Here is a 21,963-nt window from a genome sequence, read left to right as displayed (position 1 = left end):
GACTTGCAGGGGCCTTAGGGAACACCTAAGGACCTTGTGTGGCCTCCCCAACTCATGGCCCAGGCAGAGAAGAGAGCTGCCGGGACAAGGGCCCGAGCTCTCACATCCTGGCCCAAGGCTGCCCCTAATATTCTCACGCTTCTAACAGGCAGCCTGGGACACGCTGCCTCCCTTCCCTCCTCTAAACCATTGTCCCCTGATGAGATTAGAGCCTAAATCTATGAGGCGTTTCCAAGCCTGACATGTGGCAGGAAACTGAACGGAAACCGCTGACCCAGAAATTAGCCAGAGAATTGTTCCCAACGCTTGGCCTAGATGGGCATAAATGAGAACACGTCTGCCAGCGCCCCGTGGGAGGCAGCACCTTCCCCCCATCGGGCCCTTTCTGTAGTCTGATGAAGCTGCTACAGGCAGTCTCACACCCACACACACACACGCAACAAACACGCACACCTTCTCGGGTAACACCTGAACCAACAGGCCACTCTGTTATCTCCCTGTAGCAGGTCCTTGCATTGAACCCCACGCTAATAAAGGGGCTTCTGGAAGTTTTCAGAACCAAAAGCATACTGAGCGTGATCTGTTGAAAGTGGACAGGAGCACTAAAGGAGCACAAAGCCCCATTTCTGCCTCAGATCCAACCTGCCTCCCCCCAGCCCTCGCCAGCCCCTGTCTGCATTTCTCCACTGGTTCAGAGGTCGGAGGAAAGAAGGGCCCAGGGTCCAACCCATGGCACCCTAAACCCCACAAACTAGAAACCAGGTTACAGTCTTCAAAACGTTTTGAAACCAGTGAATCCTATGTGGGAAGCTTGTGTATCACCAGTTCCCTCCAAGACTATTTTTATAAACCTATTTTAAAATAACGAAGGCTGCGGAACTCAATGCAAAGTCCTCAGTATATTGTCAGGACATGCGGTAGTCCTAAAACTCAGATCACGCAGCAAGGATATTCAAGGTCGCCAACCACAAAGCCATCAGCCGGAGCTTGGTGGCAACTTTCTCTAACTCGAAGTCTGTCCTAGGACCATGTGTGAGAAATGAGGGTGTGAACCCCCACACATCCACAGGACACTTTTCGTGACAACTCCCTGGGCATATCTCGGCATCTCAGCAATGACCGTCATCATTCGCGTCGGGTTCCCGGTCAGGATCCTCTCCTGTCTTCTCCACACAGGACGCACCTCCTCCCCTATTGCTCAGCAAATGTGAGCTGGATGCTGACCATTCGCCCGTCCCGGGAAGTAAAATGTGGCTCTGCCTTTGTCAGAGGTCAGAACTCAGAAAAGGGAACTGCACCGCGTGTGGTGGGAGGAAGAGGCTACTCCGGGGGAGCGGCCAAGGAGGGCTCCACAGCAGAGGCAGAACCTGCCTCAGGCCCAAGGGTACACAGGAGCTCTCCAGGTGACGCTGTTCCCGAGGGGCATGCACTGCCCTCCAGGTGGGCAGCATGGAGCCCGGGCCACTGCGCAGGGCCAAGCACTGCTGCAGGGCGGCCAGGTTTGGACCCTGAACAAGTCCCCTTAAGTGTCTGCAAGGCTGGGTGGGGCGAGCCTCCTTCCCCGGCCAGGTCGCGGGGTAGATGGAAGGCTCCTGGCACCTCAGGCCTGGGCAGACCTGGGACTGCCCCGGCCGAAGCCCTGGTCGGTCTTGCTCTCACCAGCCTCTCGGTGTGGGGACAGAGAAAGGGGCCCTTACCCGGCATCCGACAGCTTGGAGCTTTCCACGAAGTACATGCATTCCTTCTTCTTGATGTTCTCAGGAATCCAGGAGCTGAGGTTTTCCTGCTGGGGGTAACACGGCACTTGGAGTTCCCCGGGCGCCTAACCACAGTACCCACACCTGCGCACCCCAGGCCTCCCTGAGGCCCAGCTGTGTCCCCAACAAGCTCAGGGGCTCTTCCCGGGAAAGGGAGACGGAGCCCCCACACCCGGGCTGGAGCTGCCTGGAAGGCGCTCAGGTGTGCACTCGGCTGGAGGAGGGAGCCTGTGCGAGCCCTTCCTCTTGGGCCCGATCTGAATTCGTACAGCACTTTACAGTCTACACGTCAGCACTGCCCTCCTGGGAACACCTCGGTGTGGTGGAAAGGTGGCAGGTGAGGGTCTAGACACTGGCCCTGGCCCTGGCAGGATGGCAGGCTGAGACGCCCTCGCTCCCACCTGACAGGGACTGTGACATTCACATGTGCTCGGTGCACACGGTCTCAGCCAGGGCCTTCCACGGAGCCCGCCCAGGACTTGTGCTTGGGGCTGCCTAGTCAGAGAGAGGACAGGAAGTCACTGCACAACGAGGTCAGGGTGACAACCTTCCGTGAGTCTGCCCAGGACAGCAGTGTCTACCCCGGGCTTCCTGATCGGACCAAGAACAGGAAGTGACTGTGCAACCCCTGGGGGGTGGCATGTGGGGACAGACACCGCACCTCTGCTCTCTCTGGTTCTCTCTCCTCCAGGGCTTTCCCGGCTGCAACCCCCAGGGCAGGAGTCTGCCCAGCAGGATGTGCCCCCTCTGTGGTCGCTGGTCCCCAGGGGCGCTCTGGTGGGCCCCCGGCCACCGGCAGCCTACCTTCTCACAGCTGCTGAAGAGGTACTGCGACCGCCAGCTTCTGCAGAGGTTGCTGTTGCTTTGCCGGAGGTTGGGGCCCAGGCCCAGGTCTGTCACCCTCCTGGACTGTACCCCAAAACCCTCCTCCTGCTTGGAGCCACCTTTCGTCGGGGCCAAGGGCTCCATTCTGAGGGCCCTGCTCCAGCCTCCACAGTCTCCCACCTCCCAGGACAGGCTCTGCTCCGACTGGCGAGGCGGAGGGTTCTGGAAACACACCAGGGAGGGGGCTGAAACAGACCACAGGGGGAAGAGGCAGGTGTCCTGAGGGGACCCCCAGGCTCCGGGTGTGCCCAAACTCTGTCCCTCAGCTAGGGTCCCCGCGCAGTTTAGAATCACAGGCGTATCCCCAGGCCTCAGGCCCCCATTCGTAATGGTGACAACCTCAGGTCACTGCAAAGGGCCAGAGAAAGAGCTCCTTCCTCACCCCTGCCGCTCAGCACGTCCAGCAACACCCAGGAGCCAGGAGCCAGGAGGGAAGGTGCCGGTCATGTGCGGCACACACACCACATCCTGTCTCCCACTTCCTGACGTCTGTTCACCACTTCCATTTTCCAAACAGAAAAAAGAGCCTACTAAGCACAAAGTGGTTTCGGATTGTGGCACAGCTGTCCACCCACGAGACAAGTCCCTAAAAAGACAAGTCTCTTTCCCTCAGATCCTTTGCTCCCGGTGCTGACACCGCCGTCTCCATCACCGAGGCTGCAGTGAGCAGTGCGACGATTTCCCTGAAGCCACGATGCCTGAGGTCATGTCCCACAGTGTCACTACCAACTCACCCTGCAGTGTCTCCCCATGGCGTCACCCCAGGATGTCATCCATGGAGTCACTCTCCCACCCAGCACCTCCCTCTCCCACCTGGAAGTCCTTCCCGCCTCATCACCTTCCATCACACGCAATGGTCACTCATGGTCAGCCTCCCCGCCCACTCATCCAGCTTCTACGTGCGGTTGCTATGCTCTGGGAGGTGCGAGGGGCCTGTCAGGAAGCGAGGGACCCTCCCAGCCCTCACCTGGCTCAGCTCTGCGCTGGGCACTCGCAGTGCAGCCACCTGGCCCCTGACCTTGGGCAAACGCTCTCAGTGACATGCAGGGCTCAGGCCAACCCTCACCTCTGCATCCCCCCCCGACCCCCCTGCCCCTTGGCCAGGCTCACGCCCAGACCCAGACCCAGACCTGCCCAGAGGAGGTTCACTTCCCTCCCATGAAGGCACCATGAAAATACAGAATGCTGGGACCAGGAGTGGCTGCTGCTGCGACAAACTGTGTACATGTGGACACGGCTTTGGACCTGGATGATGGGCAGAGGCAGGGAGATTTGGAAGATGACACTAGAAAAAGCCTACCTTGCTGTGTGAAGAGTGCACAAGCCTGGGGGTGGCTCCTTTCACCCAGGTTTTGAAGGATGGGGGCACCCAGATCTTAAGGAGCGTGACCCAGGCAGAGGGACATTGCAAGGCCAATGCCCAGTGGAGCCATGGGGACAGGCGACCCAGACCTGCAGTTCCAGCCTGGGCAGGACCCCACCCCAGTGTCTGTCCTTTGTCTGTCCCATGGCTGTGTTTTGGAAGCACATGACTCATCTGGTTTCACAGGCTCACAGCTCACAGCTGGAGAGGAACGTGCCTCGGGAGGAATCTGCCTGAGTCTCACTCACATCTGATTTAGATAAAGTTTAGATGGGAATCTGGACTTTAGAGTTGATGCTGGGATGCGTTAAGACTTTGGGGGCCACTGGGACGGAGTGAATGTATTTTGCATGTGAGAAGAACATGGGTTTTGGGGGAACAGGAGTGAAATGCTATGGTCTGAACCTGTCCCCTCAAGGTGTTGAAGCCCTAACCCCAAGGTGATGGTATGTGGAGGCTGAGCCTTCGAGAGGTGACCAGGTCGTGAGGATGGAGCCCTCATGATGGGCTCAGTGCCCTTATAAAGGAGACCCCAGTGAGCTCCCTGCCACCCTCTGTCATGTGAAGTCATAGTAGACGTCTGCACCCCAGAAGCGAGCCCTCACCAACCCTGCCAACACCTGATCTTGAACCTCCAGCCTCCAGAGCTGTGAGAATAAACTTCTGCTGTGTGTGAGCTGCTGTGGTGTCTGTTAAGCAGCCGTAAGGGACAGAACCACAGCAACCGGTGCAGGCTCGGCAGTCCCACTGGGGTCCTGGCCCAGCACTCGCGTGGAGATGACACCCTACCCCTGCGTGGCCCTCACAGGGCCACCTGCTACCCTATGCAGCAGCCCACCTGCCCCACAGCCAGCTGCCGAGTAGCGCAGATGAGCCAGAGAGGTTTCCAGCTGACAGGACAAGAAGGCACCGGGGTCTCACAGGCGGACAGACAGCTGCTCTCAGGAGCCTGGACTAGAGACAGTTCCCAGCCCCCCACCCCCACCCCCGGCCAGGGTGGGCCCTGCACAGGACAAGGCCGCTGGATGGCAGGAATGAAGTGGGCCGGGTGGCAGACGTAAGTATGTGCCATGAAGGACCTTGTCTTAAAAGACTTAAGAAGCCCTCGTTCACGCTCTCGTTTCCCAGGCAGCTGCCCATCAGCACAGTGTTGAGAGCACGCTGAAACCAAAGACTTCCCAGAGGACCGACAGATGACAGATGACAGATGGACAGACACACAGGAAGAACCTGGCATACAAAATGCACGCCCATGAATGTCACCTGGCACAGGGCACCTGACGAGGGTGTGGAGCTGCTGCCACCCAAGGCCCAGGCGGGGGGAGTGTCTAAATCTGAGCTCTGCAGGAGCAATCTCCGAAGGACAGGGGTCCGGAGGGGACCCACAGGAACAGCACGGGGGCAGGGGCAGTCCACGCGGGGCTCAGCCCAGGGCCTGGGTTCCTGTGCCAGGCGCGCTGCTCCAGGTGTGGGGGGCTGGAAGACCCATCCCCGCGCGAACCACCCCACCCCCGGGAGCAGGCGCCAAGACCAAAAGAAGCAAACTCCCAGGCACAACTTTTTGCAGCTGCCACATGGGCCCAGGCCCGTGGGAACTCAGAGGCAGGGGCTCCTTGTGCCCCACCCTCCTCGGCCGAGAGGACTCACCAGGAAACAGAGCCACGGGCTTTGGGGGGGGCTGGCCCTGGCACACCGGCCAGTGGCTCGCAGCGCGCCCGCCACCGCCTCCCCAGGTGCCCTGAACTCCCGGCTGTGGAAGCAACTTCGAGACTACAAACAGCCACACACCCGGGGGAAGGAAGTGGGTCCTGTGGTCTCGTCCGGGCCCCAAGGTCCGCGAAGTCTTATCTCCCCGGTGGAGGCACCGCACACCGGGCCAGGCCGTGCCCGTCCCGCCGCAGCACCCACGACCCGGCGCCCCGGCCGCACCCGCCCCGCGAGCCCGCACTCTCCCCAGAGTCCCAGCCACGCCCCGGGTCAAGCCCTTGCTGGCCAGAGCCAAAGTCCCCGCACCCGTGGCGCTCGCACCCCAGCCCGCGCCCCGGGACCCGGGCGCGCTCTCCCCCGCCCGCGCCGCGGCCGCGCGGAGCCGGTCCCCGCACCCCGGTGGTGTCCGCCCCGCCAGAGCGCGTACCTGCCCGGAGCGCCGGTGCCCGCGTTGCCCGCCCCGCGGTGCAGGACGGCCGCCCGCAGCCCGGCCGAGCGTGCGCCCCGCGCCCGCCCCGCACCTACCGCGTGGCCCGCAGCGCGCCCTGCGTCACTCGGCTGGAGAGCGCGGCCCGCAGCGGCCCGCACCGCGGGGAGCGCCAAGGACGCGCCGGCGCGAGCCCGGCCTACCCCCGCCGCCTGGCCTGCGGAGTCCGGCCTCCCCCGAGACCCCCGGGCCGGCGCCCGAGCGGGCGTTTGCCTCCCAGGCGGCTCATGGCGAGATTCTCAGTTAAAAGCGATTCTCCTCAAGCCCTAAGCCCACGAAGAGGGGCGGGGAGGGCAGGGAAGGGGAGGGGGTGCCAGCGAGAGGGGCACGAGACCCGGGGCTGGGTGAGCCACTCCCACGACCCCTCCCCCGCAGGCTCTGCAGCGGCCCCCACTCCACTATGGCAGGTGCCCGCCCCGGTAGCCCCTTGTCGGGAGGACTGGCAGGGACTGAGTCCTGAAAAGTTGGTCCAGCTTTCCCTAAAGGTCCAAACCAAAATTCTCACCCCACAGACGCCCTCTGCCCTCTCCTTCCTGGCTGCCAGCTCGAATTCCCCACGGGCCTACTCAGGGCCTAGGGAAGTGAAGTGTCCTGTGGCTTCTCCAATCAGGACCTGAGGGCTGCCAGCTGACTCCTGGCTGACCAGCTGCCCCCCATTTCCTCCCCTGGGTTCGCTGACCCAGTGCCCAGACCTTACCCAGAGCACCCTCCTCTGAAGGCCCCTATCCTTCCCCTGCCCCCCCCCCCCAAAGGAGCCGGCTAGCAGTACCCGGGTCCGTGAGCCGGCAGATGTTCCCTGTCTCACTAACCCACCATCCGGAGATCAGCAGCTGTGGGGAAGGTGCCAGGGCCCACCAAGCCCCTGTGCAGGGCAGCACTTGATCATTTATTCAGACACTGAGAGGCACGAAGGCAGCTGGAGCCCCTCCTGCAAAGCAGTGAGCACCACAGGACAGAATGGGCAGCCGCAGTGTGCTCCTCGTCTGGACCACACTGCAGGGCACAGCCCTGTGCCCATCGCTGCTGCACTCGCAGAGCCGGCGCTACTGAGCACCAGCTGGTCGCCGGCTGCCGGAGAGAGCTTGCTGCTGCTGCCGCGAGCCGGAGAGGGGTCTGAGGCCTGCCAGTGTGGGCAGCGGGGTGTTAGCAGCCGCGTCCAGACCCTCCTCCAATTCCCCCTCCCTGGGGGGCCATCTCACTGACAGAAAGCATGCTGGGGGCTGTTATTATTTCATGAGACTGAGATGGACGGGCGCACGGGCTGGCTTTTTCCCCAACCCTTTCCCAAGCCCCCATGGGAACCTCATTTGAGGTGAAGTGGTTCAGGAAACAGGCTTCTGACAAAACATCTGTGCCCATGCTGTCCCCTTCCTTTTCTGGAGAACCACACATTGCACAAGAAGGCCTTGTTCCGCCTGCCAGGACACCACTGCAATTATGAAACGTCCTTCCCATAAAAATAAAAGGCACGACTGCAAAAGCAGCCTGCTCTGGTCTTGATTGAGGGCTGGTTCGAGTTCAGATAAAGGCAGTGCGAAGCAGAGGGCCTTTTCGCAGTAGGGACATCTTGCCCAAGATAAAAGGCCCCTCGCTCTGGCAGCCAGAGGGAAACCGCAATTAGTAAGATGGGCAATCTGCCCGCATGGCATCGACATGCTCTGGTCATGAGTAATACGCAGGAGCAGCGCAGAGGGCGGGAGGGCCAAGGGGCACCAGAGCCAGCGCAGAGGCTGTAGACTTTCCTGTAAGAGGCCGGGTGGTAAACATTCAGGCTTTGGAGGTCCATGGTCCCAACTGCTCAAGTCTGGCTGCAGCCAGAAAGCAGCCATTAGCAGCACATAGGTGGGTGTGGCTGTGTGCCAATAACACTTTATTTACAAACACAGGCAATGGCTGGGGCTGGCCTGTGGGCTGCTTTGCTGACTCCTGGTCTAGAGAGGGCTCAAGAGAAGTGGGCTTCCTGCTGGGGAACACCCTTGTTTTTCTTAATCTCTGAAGTCAACAGGTCGCCTGCATTCCAGAATGATCTTCTCGCAATAGACTTCCTGTGGAATGGAAAAGCAAATGGGAGCAAAGGGGCTGCACAGGAGTGTGGACTCCAGCTCATGGTGGAGCTACTGGGACACTCCTTGCTGCATGCCTGCCCAGGACTCTCTAACAGGGGGCCTTTCCATAGCGACAGTGATGAGAATGGAGCTGGAAATGACCCCTCGTCTCAGGACATTGAATGAAATCAGTAAATGCAGGTCGCTCTTCTCTTCTATAAGTATGTCCGTCCTTCCTGAGCTCACAGCACCAGCCTCAAGGTCCTTGGAGGGGGTCCCTGCGCCCATTCTCCCTGCCAGGCATCATGCTGGCCTCCCCATGTCTTCAGTCAAGGCCAGATGTGGCAGGAAACCTCAACCTGTTTGCTGAGAGCTGTGGTTCAGGACAACTAAGGAACCTGCCAGAGGGCCACAAAGGGAACCCACCCTCTCTCTGTCTCTCCCCCTACCCACCTCATCACTCACCCTGGGAGCCCCATGGTGAGAATACAACCTCCTGGGCACAGCTGCCTGAATGGGCTTGGAAGACCACATTCAGGGTATCAGACATGGCAGCCCAGCCCATAGTGGGTAGCCCGGCCACTCCCAGACTGCTGACCCTCAGAAACTGAGATGATAAATGTCCATTGTCCTGAGCTGCCAAGTCTGGGGCTGTTCATGATACAGCCACTGGTAACCCACCTGTACAGTTGGAAAGATGAGATGCTGTGGCCTGAACAAGGCCACCTTGGGTGGGGGTTGGGGGTAGAGCAAACAGGAGGCCCAGGGCAGGGCCTGGGCCGAGGTGAGTGGGCATTGTGTGGTCAGAACACCCTTGCCAGCTGGGCCCAAGTGGAGCCCTCTCCCAGCACCAGCACCCCTGGTCATGACTGCTGGAAACCCCCTTCCCAGTACTTTAACCCCTGGGAGTGTTGGACCCGCCCCACTGCAGAAAGCAGAGTTCTGCTCTCTTCAGACCAGCAGCTTCAGGCAATGACCCGCCAAGCAGGTGCTCCCCAAGGCCAGGTGGCCGGTGGGCTGTGCCCCTACCAGTGATCAGCAGAGGGGCATGCCCTTGGGCAGCAGGGAGGAGAGCAGGCCCCTTCCCCGGGTCCATGTCACCCCTGCTGGAGCAGCACCATCACCAAAACTGCACAGGGGCCCAGAACCCTGCAGGTCATCTGGCAACAGGAAGCACCTCCCACTTCCCTGAAGTCCCAAGGGCTTCAAAGAGCCAGTAAGGGGGAGACGTTATAGGTACATGTATAGGAAATGCTGCTCAGGAGGTTTGGGGGAGCCACACAGGTCTGGGCACCTGTTGTTGGCAGAAACGAAGCTCATGACTCCGCTGGATTAGAACTGGATTTAGACAGCAAGGCCTTTAGAGATGCTAAATTATTTTTTAAAAAGAGAGCAGAGCCCAGCCGGGCATGGCTCAGTGGTTGAGAGTCGGCCTAGGATCCAGGAGATCATGGTTGGATACCCAGTCAAGGCACATGCCTGGGTTGTGGGTTCAATCCCCAGTTGGGGGCGTGCAGGAGGCAGCTGATCAATGACTCACATCATTGATGTTTTTTTCTCTCTCTCTCCCTCCTTTCCTCTGAAATCAATAAAGATATATTTTTTAAAAAATAAAAAGAGAGCAGAGACCATCAGGGCCACAGTGACAACCCAAGGGCACAGTCCACATGGGAATTCTGTGAATAGAAGCCCCAGAGCAACCGCTGGGAGAGGGAAGTCTCCACTGAAATAATGCAGTTTGAGTAGGGGACACAAGGAAAGGGTATAGTGGTCACCTTTCCCATGTCGGCTAAGGCCCAGAAGCAGCCGTGGTCTCCCCTTCTTCTTGGATGTTCCTCTGGGTCTTCTCCACTCTCAGGCCAGCAGTCGGGCACTGTGCAACCAGCCACAGCCACAGGTTCTAGCTGGCATGGGACCCAAGTCAGGCCAATCCCCAAACCTGCACCTGACTCACTGAGAGAACCATTCTTTCCGCTGGACTTGACGCTGTTAGGATGCGTCCTGGAGCAGCAGGATGAGGCAATTGGAGGGCTTGGGGTGGTTAGAAGTGCAGCCTGATAAGGAAGATTGAGACCTTGGATCAAGCCATGCGTTTAAGCCATACTCCTGGCTTCTCCATTACATGAGCTGAGGTTTCTGTTTTGATTTAAGGAAGTGTGGTTGTACTTCTGTCTCTCAGGGTTCATTTAGAGAATCAAAACCCTCTGAAAATTATGAAATACAAAATATAGTAATTTGATTTTACACAACTGTGGGAGAAGCTAGGGACTTTACACATCCAAAAGGAGAAATTGGGAAAGGGAATCACTGAGCAGTCCCCCCAGGCAGGCCGCTGTTGAGAAGAACACATGCCACAGGGAAACCCCACTGCCCATCTCTGTCTCTTCCATCTGACCAGGACGACCTTCGGGGAGTGACGGCTGCTGCTCCTCCTCTTCCACCTTCCAAAGCGCAGCCCAGTTTCTCTTTGGGACAAGTCCACCTGTAGCTACACAGGGAGTCCTGGGAAAGGAACAGCACACAACCCAAACCAGCACACTTACTGTGCAGAATCCTCACTTTACAAATGTCACCTGAATCACCAGGACCTCAAACTAATTCATACCCAACCACCCTCTCAACCAGCCCATGTGAGCAAATCTGTGTCCTGCCCACCTCTGTGAGACCTGATATCAGCCCTTCCCCAACTTCAGCTGAGAAGAGATGTTTCCTGCCATAAGCTCAGGCCACCGGACTCAGGGGAAGCCGTCCCTGCTCCCTAGTGATTCCTGTGCCGGAAAATCACATACCCTGAATTCAAGTCCTTGACCTACAAGGTCTCCACATGTCTCCCCCTCAACCCCATCACCTAAGCAAAACCCTCCAGGCACAGCCCTCTCGCAGGGAGGCCCACCCCCTGGGCACTGTTAACGGACAGGGGGCAGACGCCACTTCTCATGACTGGCAAGGCTAGAGAGCTGGGCCCCAGGCCACAGGCGTCCCTGGCATGGCTTGCTCTGAACCTGACTCGTCCCTTTGCCTGAGCCACACTAGTCCATGTAGAAGGAGGAGAGGCCATCTCAGTCAGGTGGGTCAAGCCTGGGACCAACAGCCCTAAAGCCCTCTTCCCATCGGCCACCAGCCCAGCGGCATTCATCCTGTCACGTCTGCTCTGTCTCCCCCAGAACCAACTCCCACACATGCTTGCTTTCTTCCATCTGCCAGCAGCATCCTTATCTGCACCTTGAACAGTCTTTCCGGATGCTTCTGCACCACCTCTTGGTGCTCTCCACTGTTCTTGGCAGCCCCTGCTTTGTCCCTGTCAACTTGGCGTGGTTCCCCAGTTGGGACAGCCACAGACCCTCTGCAAGCTCATACAGCCTGGCCTGCTGGAAGCTTCCCGCCACTCTACATGCAGCTGAGCCCAGCATCAGTATTTTTCTTCACTCAAACCTCATTAGTGAGATAGTTCTCTGCCCGCCTGCCTGCTAAGAACTTGGAACGCGCTGCTCTGAGACGCCCTATCCTCCCAAAACTTACACTGACCCAACAACCACTCATCTCCACCTCCATTCCTCATTCTCCAGCCTCCAGGCCATCATATTCCTGGGTTATTTCCTCCCTGTGATGGACCCACAGTGCCCCTGCAGGCCACCACCAACACCCTGGCCTTCTGTGACTGCAGCTTCCAACGCAAGAGCCGTCCTCTCCCACCAAAACCTGGGACAGGGCCCCAGGAAGCCACGGGGAATGCCAGCGTCTGCCTGAGAGCTCTGACCCGCAGGCCAAAGCCAGGACAGGGGCCTAGTGGAAAAGAGGTCTCCGAGTCTGGTGTGGTCACCCCTAACTCATCTGGCACCCCAAATGCTTGTTTTAATGTAACGTGCAGCCCAGGTAACCTTTCATTTCTAAAAGGTTTCAATACTTGCTAGGTCTCTGCTAGGGCTGGCCCCATGTCTGTGGCACCTACCTCATGTTCTTAAATGCTGAAAGGGGGCGAGAGGACATCCACACAGACAGCCCTAGGGCTGTTCTTTCTTATTTCAACAGTGTAAATGGTTGTAATTCAGGAGAGTTAAGGAAACGTCTCTCACGCTCAGGGCTGGGAGGGGAGCTGAGCTGATGGCAGGGGCTCGGGAGCGGGGTCGGGGCTGGGGCCTGGAAATTGGGGCTGGGGTTCAGGACGCGGGGCTTGGGGTGGGGACTGGGGGCTGGGGGCTCGGAGGTCGGGGCTCGCGACTGGAGGCCCGGAGGTCGGGGCTGCAGCGCAGGACCCCGGGCTGGGACTCGGAACCGCAAAAGGGTGATCGTCTCCGGTCGCCGCGAAATGACGTCAGAGCCCGGCGTTCCCACACCGCGCCTGCGCAGGACCCAGCGTACGGCGCAAGGGACGGGAGAGGGCGGAGCCACTGCGGGGAGCGGCGTCCCAGGCGGCCCCACTGCGCTTGCGCCGCCCCGCCCCTCACCGAGAGGCCAATGTGCTCGCCGTACCCGCCCCTGACGACGTGGGCCCCGCCCCTTAGAGACGCGCCGCGGCGGAGCCGAAATCCTCCCGGGTGGCTGGCGGGTCCTGGGCCCGGCTGGCGGCTGGGGTCCCGGGAGCCCATCGCCATGAAGCTGACGCGCAAGATGGTCCTGTCCAGGGCCAAGGCCTCGGAGCTGCACAGCGTGAGGAAGCTCAACTGCTGGTGAGACTCAGAAGCCGGGGGCCTCCCCGCTGCCCGCACCCCTGCCCTGGAGCGGGGACCCCGCCCGCCACCGCCTCCCCGGGCGGGGGCCACCCCTCCTGGCACCTCCGCCCTGGGACGGGGCCGAGAACGGCCGCTGAAGGAGCCGGTGGGCACGGCGGAGGCGCCTCCAGCCTCCCTGGCTCCTGTCCCAGGCTGGCCTTCCGGGCCCAAGGGCCCACGGCCTCGGGGAGGCGCTGCCACGAGCCCAGGTGGCCATTGGCAAAGGTCATTCCAGAATTCTCACACCCACACCCCACCCTTCCCAGGGGTGGTGTTTCAGACCCAGGCTCCACGCCTGCTGTCCTGGCTGGGAACAATTAGAGTCACCTTGCAGACTCGGTGGGGCTTCTAGATGGCTTTAGTGGGTCTGATTTCTGACGCTGCCAGTCATTGGGAACCAAGTCTGCTAACGAGGCGGGAGATCAAGGTGATTAAAACCATTTCTAGGGGACTCTTCAGTGCTGATTTAACAATCATTTCTGTAACTGGCCCTGCGGGAGAGGAACTGTCCCCAGGTCACTCAGTGTCTGGGAGGTGACCAGGGGATATAGGTGCTGTGGGGTTAGTGCAGACTCCAAGGCAGGGTGGTCTAACTGGGCCCAGGCAGGACCAGAAGTGCTTCATGAACTCCTGAAAGAGGTACAGGTGTCCACTGGGGACTGAGTGAGGCTTCACACGTGACTGTGAACTGGACACTTCAGGTGGGGAGTAGAGAGCTCAGCCAAGAGCAGACCTTCCTCCCGCAGTGGATTGCCTGCAGGGTAGGAGCTCTGTTTGTCCATTAAAAAGCTTTTCTCCTCGCTCTGGCACACCTGGTACTCTGGCCACAGCATCCCATCATTCGTTTCCAATCATGCATTTCTCTGTTCTGCACGGGGTCGTCATACCTTCTCTAAGCAGGGAGAAACAGCAACCCTATTTCAGGCTTTCTAAAGTGCTTCATAAGTTGCATGTTTAGCCTTTGAACTTGGCGTCTTATAAAGACTCCCTTGTTTGTTTACGTTGGCGAGGGAAATGATTCTGCTGCCACAGCCTTGAGAAGGAGTCGATCTTGTGTCCCCCAAATGGAACAGCCGCTACCACTCCTGAGTCTGAGAAGCAGCCCTCAGGCACCAAATATATGTATGGTTTTGTTGAAAATCAACCATGAAACAATTTTTACAGTTATCTGAGCAAGCTTTTACTTTGTCATTGAAATCATAGGATCTTAAAATTTGTAGGCATTTGTTGTTAATTTTTGGAGTTATTTTTTAATTTTTTTTGTATTAACCTTTAACAAAATTAAAGTACATATGTCTTTTCTTTCCCCAGGGGCAGCCGCCTCACAGATGTAAGTATTACGCTAATCCCTGATCCCCAGAGTTTTAGTCTCTTGCACAAGGGAATTGTTAAATTGGCAGAACTGCACCCATTCATGCAGGCCCTGGCTTGGTACTTTGTTCATTTAGCAGTTGTTGTAAGGTAGAATCACTGATGTAAAAAAAAAAACAAAAACACATCCACTTTAAACATGTCGCTGAAAGGCTCCTGTGTCCATGCGGATCTCACGGAAGAGGGAGCAGATCCCACTGCAGTCCTGCTCTGGCCTGGGGAGGAATCAGGGGGCTGGGTTTACTTGAGACTTACATTCGGCTAGGGGTCTCTGTGGGCTCCTGGACTTCATGTCACCAAGGAGGAGGTTCCTCACTTCAGCTCCTCCTCTGGGTCACATCCATTTCATGCCCCCCATAATGGCAGGAAGAGATGGGGCCTGGGAGGACAGTGCACAGAGCTGAGTGAGCTGTGGGTCTGTGAACAGATTTCTTCTTTTTTCTCTCAGTCCTAGAATGAATGCCCCCAACTTGCACAGAGTTTGAGTGCCATTCAGTTCTTACCTGCTTTTGTAACTTGTACTGTACATTTCCTTAAAAACAAAGTTTGAATGCTGCTGAGCCACTGGGCTATCCAGAAAAGTTGATTCCACCTCGTGCGGTAGCTGAAGAGCTATATATTTAGTGGAAAAAACCACCACCATTGTAGCAAAAAACAAATCCATTGCACTGACTCATCTTGACCAGATGGTGAGCTTGCTGTGATCAGGGACCATCTGGCTTCATGCCCGGTGAATGGCAGACACCTAGATACCTGGGCTCTGCACCACTCAACAACCTGACAGGTTGAGGGACCTGCCTGAGCCCCTTGCTGCTGTTTCGCACTGAATAAACAGTGTTAATACAATCTGAGAACCCATTTTCAACTCTCTCTTTTGGCCCAGCCATGTTGGCAAGAAGGGGCTTCATTCCTTTTCCTGTACGTCAGGGACAGCAAGAGGAAAGGTTCTTTGTCCAGCATAGGGGGGCATTGAAGTCCCCCTACCTGGTGTCCTTAGAGGGCTTCTAAAATTAGGACTGCTCCATCTTGGCAGCCAGCAGTGTTTGATGGCTGTTTGAGTTTTAGAGAGAGCACTTCTCCTCCAGGCCGAGGGACTATCTAGGCTGCAGAGTGGAGTGGAACACAAAGCTCGCGTGCTCTCGTGTGTCGCTAGAGCGAGGGGAGGAGAGTGGGGAGGCCACTCCACTTAAGCCCAAGGGGTGGAGCTGACTGTGGCTCCAACCCAGGCTCATGGGAGCAATGCCACGACGCCAGCCAGTGCCCGGCAGTGTCCACAGCCATGTCCTTTTCTTCCCCAGATCTCCATATGCCGGGAAATGCCCAGCCTGGAAGTGATCACCCTCAGGTACCAGAATGCCTGCTGTCTCAGTCACTGGGGCCTGAAAGAGGAGGGGAACTGAGATAACCTGTAAATTCCCCAGGAAAATCTGAGGGCCGCTGGCTCCTCGGCTCTGCCCCAGCTCCACCCTCCTTTCTGGAGCTTCACCTGGGCCTCCCCCCTGCTGCGCCCCTGCCCACCTCCACTGCGGGTCAGTGGGAGCAGCCCCCAGTGATGAGCAGCTACCGTCACTGCGGCCACATCTGCCCCCAACAGCCCCTAGTGCCCCATCCTTTCCTGACCTGGTTCCATCACCGCTGGGAACTCTCCTAGTTTCTTTATATCACATACTCTGTCATTGATTGATAAGGTGTGTCTTTTTGAGTCACTGGCATTTTAACAGACTGAGGAAGCCCTGAGTGAACCAAATCATCCGTATTCCAGGCAGCTGGGGAGCTTGGAGGGTGTGCCCCAAATGCCCTCCTGCCCACTCTAGATGCAGGGTAGCAGCCGATGCTGGGGATCCCTGCTGCTCTGGTGCTGGCGAGCTTTCTATAGGTCCCCATGTGTCAAACCTGACAGGGATCTGGGTTCTGCAGGGAAGGCAGACTCCCTGTATGGCAGTTCAGAAGGTTCTGGAACTATAGGCCCTGGGTCCTGTGCAGACCTGTGACTTAACTTCCTCATCACACGGCTGGCCGCCCTACTTATCCCTCGATAACCCTCTGCTCATCCTCTGCGCCTTCCTTGGTCACCTGGTGGATGCCCATCCTACCCACTCTGTGCTCACGGCATCCGTAGCCCTGGCCTAGCCTCTGGTCAGTGCCTTCTCATGGAATGAATGAGCAAATGGGCTCACAGCTGTGTCCAGGGCAAAGTTCAGACCCCTGTGCCTCGGTTTCCCTCTCTGTGACACAAGGTAATACTAACAGATGCTTACGGCACGGTCTCTGCAGCGTCAACAGCGTGTCCACCCTGGAGCCCATGAGCCGGTGCCAGCAGCTGAGCGAGCTCTACCTGCGGAGGAACCGCATTGCCAGCCTGGCCGAGCTCTCCTACCTGAAGGGCCTGCCGCGCCTGCGGGTGCTGTGGCTGGCCGAGAACCCCTGCTGCGGGGCCGACCCCCACCTCTACCGCATGACCGTCCTGCGCAACCTGCCGAATCTGCAGAAGCTGGACAACCAGAGTAGGTGTCCTCACCAAGCCCACCCCAGTGGGGGCCCTCCCTCCTCTGCCCCCCCCCCGAGTCTCCCAGAAGGAACCCCGGGTTTGTGCTTCTTTCAGTGTCCCTGGGATCCATTACAGGGGTGCAGCCCCACGTGCAGAGCATAGGATCTTGGGTGAACCTCACACAACTCGTTTGTCCACACTGTCAGCACACACTGGGCTGTTTCTTTTTTTTCTGTTAAGGCTACTTTGCCCCACTCCCTCATCCATGTGCCCTGGCAAGCACGTGAGGAGGTCCGGGTGGGCCGAATGGTGTCGCTGCTGGTGGAAATGCCCCTGTGCTCCTAGCTTCGGCTTACCTGGTGTGGCCTCTACCTGCTGGGGGTGTGGGTTCCACCTGCACCTCCTTCCTGACCCACAGGCAAGCCGCTGCCCTGTGCTGAGGGCGCTGTGCGCTTGTGCTCCCGCCTCCGGATTCCTCCTGTTCCCAGGGGCTGGGCCCTGTTTCTGGCTTGTCTGGAATTCTCCATGTGCTGGCTCCTGAGCCTTGTCTTATGTGCACAATTTTCTCCCAAATGCACAATTTTAATATAAATAAACTCCAGGGCAATTAAGTCAAATGGAGTAAGTGCAGTGTATGCTGTTCCTTTTTAAAATTTAATTTGAGGTTTTTTAAATGAGTATTTGCTTTTGGGAAATGCTGAAAGTCAGATTCCCAAGCAGTCATTAGCCATCTGCTGTGCATCTAGCTCATGAGAGGCTGGGGATGGCTGCTGGCGTGGACAGACACACTTTTCTCTACAGCAGACTGTGCTGAGTGACACGGTGCATGGAGGCCTCTCTGATGCTTTTGCCCCTCCTTCCCCTCAAAGCTGTGACTGAGGAGGAGCTGTCCCGAGCGTTGATGGAGGGAGAGGAGGTCACGGCCCCCAGCAGAGAGGGCATGGGGAACGGCAGGCCTGAGCTGTCCTATGCCCTGAATGCCACCGCCGAGACCCAAGGAGACCTGCTGAGCTACAGCGAGGAGGCGGCGAGGTGCGCCAGTGGGCCTGTCCTGGGTTCGCCCTCTTGGGGACAGTCAGCGCGCTGCCACTCCCTCTCTGGGGAGGGAGGCAAGCGAGTTGCCCTGGGTGGCTCTTTCTCACCTGGCCCTCAATGGCCAAAAGGGCATTCAAGGCACGTGTGTGAAAGTGCGGGACCAGCCCTGTGCTCGGGTGGCCTGGAGGTGGGAATTGGTGAAGTGGATCAGTGGCACCTGGGGGCCAGCTGGTGGAGGGAATGCCCACTGGAGGAGCCTCCAGGGAAGGGGAAGCAGCCACTGAGGGAGCTGATTGTTGTGAATGTTGTAGAGACGGCTGTCTCCAGCGGGGCTGCTTTGTCCTTGCCTCTCACATGCATCACTGGTGTCTAGTAGCCCCACCCTTGACCCTGGGTGGAGCAAGGCAGCCCCCAGGGAACCAGAGAGAAATAGGTGCTGGAGCACCTTCCCACCTTCCCAAGCGGTGCTCCTGTCCCTCCAGAAGTGATGTCATGTGGTGGGCGTTTCCCTTCATACTGGGGGTGGGGAACTGCTGTCAGGCGTCTTCCTCACTGTGGTCCAAGGCTCTGGGAACTGGCCCTGCAGAGATGGGGCCTGAGCTGCTCAGCCACACGCACTGCCGTCATCCCCCCCCACAGCGTCCAGGGACAGCTCGGCCTGAAGCCCCCGGCCCGGTTTCCTTCCTTTTCCCAGAGGGAGGCTGCGAGCAGTCGCAAGAACAGGGTGAGTGTGACGTGGTGGCCAATGGCTGCTTCTGCCCAGGGTGTGGAAATTGTGGTGGGAGTGGGACGGGGGACTGTAGACACTGCAAGGACTAACAAAGCCAGGCCCCAGGGGGTGGGGAGCCGCCCTGTGTGTCCGCTGCCTGCGTGTGGAGACTGTGGGGCCTGAGGCTGCAGGGAGAGCCTTTGAGGTTTGCTGATGTGCAGAGGCCTCCTGCCTATCGTCAGATGTGGTGACTCCTGGTCCTGGCTGGGGCGGTGCCATGTCACCTCACAGTGACCGGGAAGCAGGCCCCGTGGCTCCAGAGCCTTCTCCGTAAGAATGACATGTTGGGCCGCTCAGATGCTCCTCATTCCTGCTTGGCCACTGACTGAGGGCCAGTTGCTCAGCCACTCGGCCTCCAGGATGTGAGCATGAGAGGAGTCCCCAGGTAGTGAGTGCCACACCAGAGCTGGGACCCAAGGCTGCACGAGTCTCCATCCGTGTGGCCTGTTGGTTTCCGGGAAGGCCGATCCCCCGTGACGTGGCATGCTGCTGGCCAGGGCTCTGGGCACGCAGTGGTGTGGGCAGCCTGGCCTTGCTGGGCGTGGCACTCAGCCATTGCCTCTCTCTGCCCCCAGAACAACGTCCTGACTGCCATCCTGCTGCTGCTGCGGGACTTGGACACGGAGGGGCTGGAAGCTGTGCACCAGACTGTGGTCAGCCGGCTGCAGGCCCTGCACAAGCAGGAGCTGCAGGACATGGAGTGACCCAATGGGGACCCCTCACTGCCAGGCCCTCCACGGGACCCTGTGCTGAAGTCCCAGCATCTTCCTGAGCACCTAGGAGGTGAGACTGATTGCCATGGCCACGGCCATGGCCACTGCTGGATCCCAGGCTGAGCCCCAGCACGTGGGGCTGTGTCCTCAGGAAGCCTCAGCCCACCCTGGAAGGCTGAGCTCTTACTTCCGATGGCACCCGGTGAGGGCAGGAGGGGCGTCTGGCGCTGGCTGGGCAGACCCCATTCCCAAGCCCTCCAGTGTGGGAGGCCCACCTTGACTCCACCCTTCTCCCTAATAAACATTTCCCAAAGTTGACCTGGAAGCAGGTTTCCTAAATGACAGACACGGCCTCGCGTTCTTTGTGAAGGTGAGAGCCGTTGCTCACGCGTCTTCCCCAGTCAGCTTGACTCGGCCATGGGGTGGATTCCTGGGCCACAGGAGCCTTCCAGAATCACAGCCTCCCTCCTCGGGTGAGCATCCACAGAGGTTTGTGTGGACCCTGCGTGGGAGGCCTGGGACAGGCCCACAGCAGCTGTCTGGGGGGTCCAGGTGTGGCCACAGGTGAAGCAGCCGAGTGGGGCAGGACAGCCTTCTGGAAACTGCATCTGAAACGTGTTCTTCCTCTGGGAGGAGTCGCAGCCTTGCCGTGGTGCACAGTATCCAGTGGGGGCCTTACTAGTGCCCCCAAAGCCGAGGAAGCCTCCACGTGGAAGGGGAGCAGCGTGACCCCCCAGCCACGAGAGACAGTCCTTTCTCACTGCTATGGAAATGGCTACGACTGGAGAGAAGACAGGCTCTTCCCTCTGCCCCTTTCTGCCCTCTGCGGGGGGAGTGTCCACATCCTCAAGAGAGCTGAGGGCGCCAGCTTGTGTGTGAGCCACACAAACCAAGGAGGTGACGCAGCATGTGACACCAGTGATGGAGGGACAGCGTCCAGAAGACCACGGCTCCTTCATGAAGCTGCACCGTGGAGCCAGCTCTTTCCAGGCAGCTGAAGACCTCCGGACGCGGGATCAGGGAAGCCCGAGCAGAGGCAGTGCCTCATCCGTGGGCTCTTCTGTAGTTTGTCAGGACAAGGAGGTGAGCTCTGAGCAGTGGGGGCCAAGGGCTCACTGCGTGGGGTGGTCTGCGAAGGGTGGCTGCAGGGCCCTCACGTGTCCCTTCTCGTCACTGTGGGACAATGCTCTCAATAAATCTGTGCCTTGGATGGAACACGCTAGGGGTGTTTGTATGAATTACGAACGCCCTCCCTTGCCCCACTCACCATGCAGGGCTCACACCAATTCCCTCCCGCCTGCCCCACAGCCTGGAGCTTCTCACTCAGGGACCCTGGAATTGGACTCCCCAGGGTGAGCTGCCCGCCTCAGCCCCTGGGCTCCTCACCGCCCCCCACCAGGGTCCCCCACCAGATCAGAGGCCCTGACAGCTCACTGGGCCGCACTCCCCACCACCTGCTCACTCAGTGGCCTCCAAAGCCCTCATGCTGGGGGCATGTTTACCCTCTGGTCTTCAACAGGGACACCTGACAGTCCTCATGCTGAACTTCCCAAGTGACCCTGAACACTGCAGGGCTTGGCATTACACCCTGTGTGTGTCCTGTTAGCCCCCGATTACACAGGACAGGACAGACCCAGGATGCTTCACAGCCTGCTCAGAACAGCCCCCACTCACAGCAGGCAGAGCAGACCGAGGGCCCAGCTCCAGAGGTGAGCACCAAGGAGCCCTCAGGTGAGGCTGGTGTGGGCCCCTGGCACAGGGACACCACGCCTGCTGTCCTCATAGAGTGACCGAGGCTCCCAGACAAGGTCTGTCAGGACATGAAGGCAGCCTGAGGGATGAAGGGCCCAACCCTGTCCCTACAGCCACCGAGCCTGGCCCAGCCAGAAGACCTCTGCCCAGGACCCCCGCCCCATGTGGCCTGTGAACCTCCCAAGCCCAGGGCCTCCCCACAAAACATTACAAGTCCCAGAACCTCACCCTGAGCCTCTGCAGCACTGAGGGCAGGAGTCCAGGCTGAGCAGCCCTGGACTAAGTGCCCAGGTAGCCGCTGTGGGAAGAGACCTGGGCAGTGCAGCAAGCTCAGGAGTGACAGGTCCCACCAAGCTTACCTCCGTGTTGTCCAGTTCAGCTCATCCCTTTGGGTGCCCGTCCATACCATGCTGTGGATCAAAGCTCTCGCTGCCCCAGAACTTCTGGAGGATTGGCCATGGCCCGTGGTGGTGAAGTTTCTGGCTGCTTCCCTTCTCGATGCCCACCCCCACCAGGGTCTCCCAGCAATCTCGCTCATATCAGCCACCTGCCCCAGGACCCTTGGCTCTGCTTCAGAGACCCCAGCCCAGGCTAAGGCTGGGGGACCATTCAAGGTCAGACTTGGAGCCCAGAACCAGACTAAAAAGCCTTATCCTGGGGGAGGCCAGGCTTGTCACCTCTTAGGACAGGGCTGAGGAGTCACAGGTCACCCCTCAGGACATCCTGGAGGGGCTCAGGTCACCCCTAAGGACAGTCTGGAGAGGTTCAGGATGGCCAGTGGAGGCTTAGGTCCCCCTATCAGCAGAGAGGGGCCTACTGGCCCTGGGAAGTGAGTGTGGCTCAGAGTGCATGTCTCTGAGACCCCCTGGCCCCGGAGCCAGA

At 58.9% G+C, this 21,963-nt stretch overlaps 2 protein-coding genes across 6 annotated transcripts in view; one reads left to right on the top strand and one right to left on the bottom strand.

Annotated features, from left to right (window-relative positions):
* TRPM2 (transient receptor potential cation channel subfamily M member 2) overlaps positions 1 to 2,914 on the bottom strand; it is a 39,683-nt gene extending 36,769 nt beyond the window's left edge. For 4 of the 5 annotated variants that reach the window (XM_087817946.1, XM_016213487.2, XM_087817947.1 and 1 more), the window contains exons 1-2: positions 2,562 to 2,914; positions 1,698 to 1,786 (exon numbers count right to left, since the gene is read on the bottom strand). In XM_087817946.1, coding sequence (XP_087674072.1) covers positions 1,698 to 1,786; positions 2,562 to 2,726 — 254 coding nt within the window. In that variant the 5' untranslated portion in view covers positions 2,727 to 2,914. The remainder of the gene's footprint in view (positions 1 to 1,697; positions 1,787 to 2,561) is intronic. The other variant, XM_087817945.1, reaches the window with a different exon arrangement.
* A 9,875-nt stretch (positions 2,915 to 12,789) lies between these two features.
* CFAP410 (cilia and flagella associated protein 410) lies at positions 12,790 to 20,592 on the top strand. The gene is made up of 7 exons (XM_016213523.2): positions 12,790 to 12,911; positions 14,265 to 14,283; positions 15,623 to 15,669; positions 16,599 to 16,828; positions 17,682 to 17,844; positions 18,487 to 18,571; positions 19,192 to 20,592. The coding sequence occupies exons 1-7, from the start codon at positions 12,835 to 12,837 to the stop codon at positions 19,318 to 19,320; spliced, it is 750 nt and encodes a 249-aa protein (XP_016069009.2). The 5' UTR covers positions 12,790 to 12,834; the 3' UTR covers positions 19,321 to 20,592.
* The last annotated feature ends 1,371 nt before the right edge of the window (positions 20,593 to 21,963 follow it).

The sequence above is a fragment of the Miniopterus natalensis genome, chromosome 6 (assembly GCF_054644295.1).
Source record: "Miniopterus natalensis isolate mMinNat1 chromosome 6, mMinNat1.hap1, whole genome shotgun sequence".
Taxonomy (NCBI): Eukaryota; Metazoa; Chordata; class Mammalia; order Chiroptera; family Miniopteridae; genus Miniopterus; species Miniopterus natalensis.
Note: the sequence above shows the minus strand (reverse complement) of the source record. Positions and strands in the feature narration are given on the sequence as shown.